Source organism: Penaeus monodon, chromosome 15 (assembly GCF_015228065.2).
Source record: "Penaeus monodon isolate SGIC_2016 chromosome 15, NSTDA_Pmon_1, whole genome shotgun sequence".
NCBI lineage: Eukaryota > Metazoa > Arthropoda > Malacostraca > Decapoda > Penaeidae > Penaeus > Penaeus monodon.
Window position 1 is genome coordinate 46692162 of NC_051400.1, and position 987 is coordinate 46693148.

A 987-nucleotide genomic window follows, 5' to 3' on the forward strand; every position below is an offset into this window, starting at 1 on the left:
CAATACTAAAAACTAAACAGAATGTTCTTGACACATCAAACAGAAACCAATACTTACATGTTCACTATCACTAGTTCTCTTGTCTTGAGCAAGTCCTTTGATTCTGAGAGCCTCAGCAGTCTTGAGAAGGAGGCCCAGTCTTTCTTGAGAAACATTAACTTCTCCATGGTATATGAAGCTCAGTAGGGATTTTAATTCTAAAAAACTTGTATCACGCAAAACTATGACTGGATGCTGGTGAGCAGGGAGATCCTGTGAATGAAAATGCATAATTAAGTACTGTAAATGTAAATATGCAAACCAAAATATGTTCAGCCTTGATTCAAGTGGCCTCAGTCACCTCTAATTCTGGTTAAGTTTACAAAAAGAATCCATTAATAAATCAAAAAGGCTTATTGTTATCTTGGCTTGGCTTGTTATCTTGAAGTTAAACTTGTGATTATTATAAAGTAAGATTTTTCCATTTCTATAATAAACTACTCTATTTTAAATATTTCCTAATACCATTAGTATTAAAAAAAAAAACATCTGCTTGTAATAATCTACCCTTAACAAAATCTGAGTTAGGAGTTGATGAAAAACCTCTTTCACCTGAGCCTAATGCTAATATTAAAATCATTTACCTCTAAAAGCACTATATCACATGTGAATACACCTACTCCTGTACTTTAGTCTACTCAAAAGTTGGGCACTAATCTAATACAATACTTACCCTGAACAAGTCTCTGAAATATGGGCTGCATGCTGATAGTAATACCCTGTGTGCCTTTAACGATTTCCCCTCAGCAGTGAGCGTTACGTCCACAAACTCTTCCCGGTCTAATAGAGCTTCAAATGATGATACAATGTTGGCCTGGAAGTTGTTCCACCGTAGGCAGAACTGCTGTTCAGCCATAATCCTTCTGTCCCACGGCTCCCGTGCACCTGGACCACCAAGCCCTAAAACAGAAAGGAAAGTGGTCAGGTGAAAGATCTCAAAAACAGACA

General features: G+C 37.0%; 1 protein-coding gene across 1 annotated transcript in view; it reads right to left on the minus strand.

Moving 5' to 3' along the window:
- The window catches only part of LOC119582381 (broad-complex core protein isoforms 1/2/3/4/5-like), a 13334-nt gene that overhangs the window by 4504 nt on the left and 7843 nt on the right, over window positions 1–987 (minus strand). The window contains exons 2-3 of the mRNA XM_037930594.1: window positions 713–939; window positions 58–252 (exon numbers count right to left, since the gene is read on the minus strand). Of these exons, the coding sequence (XP_037786522.1) occupies window positions 58–252; window positions 713–895 (378 nt within the window). The 5' untranslated portion in view covers window positions 896–939. The remainder of the gene's footprint in view (window positions 1–57; window positions 253–712; window positions 940–987) is intronic.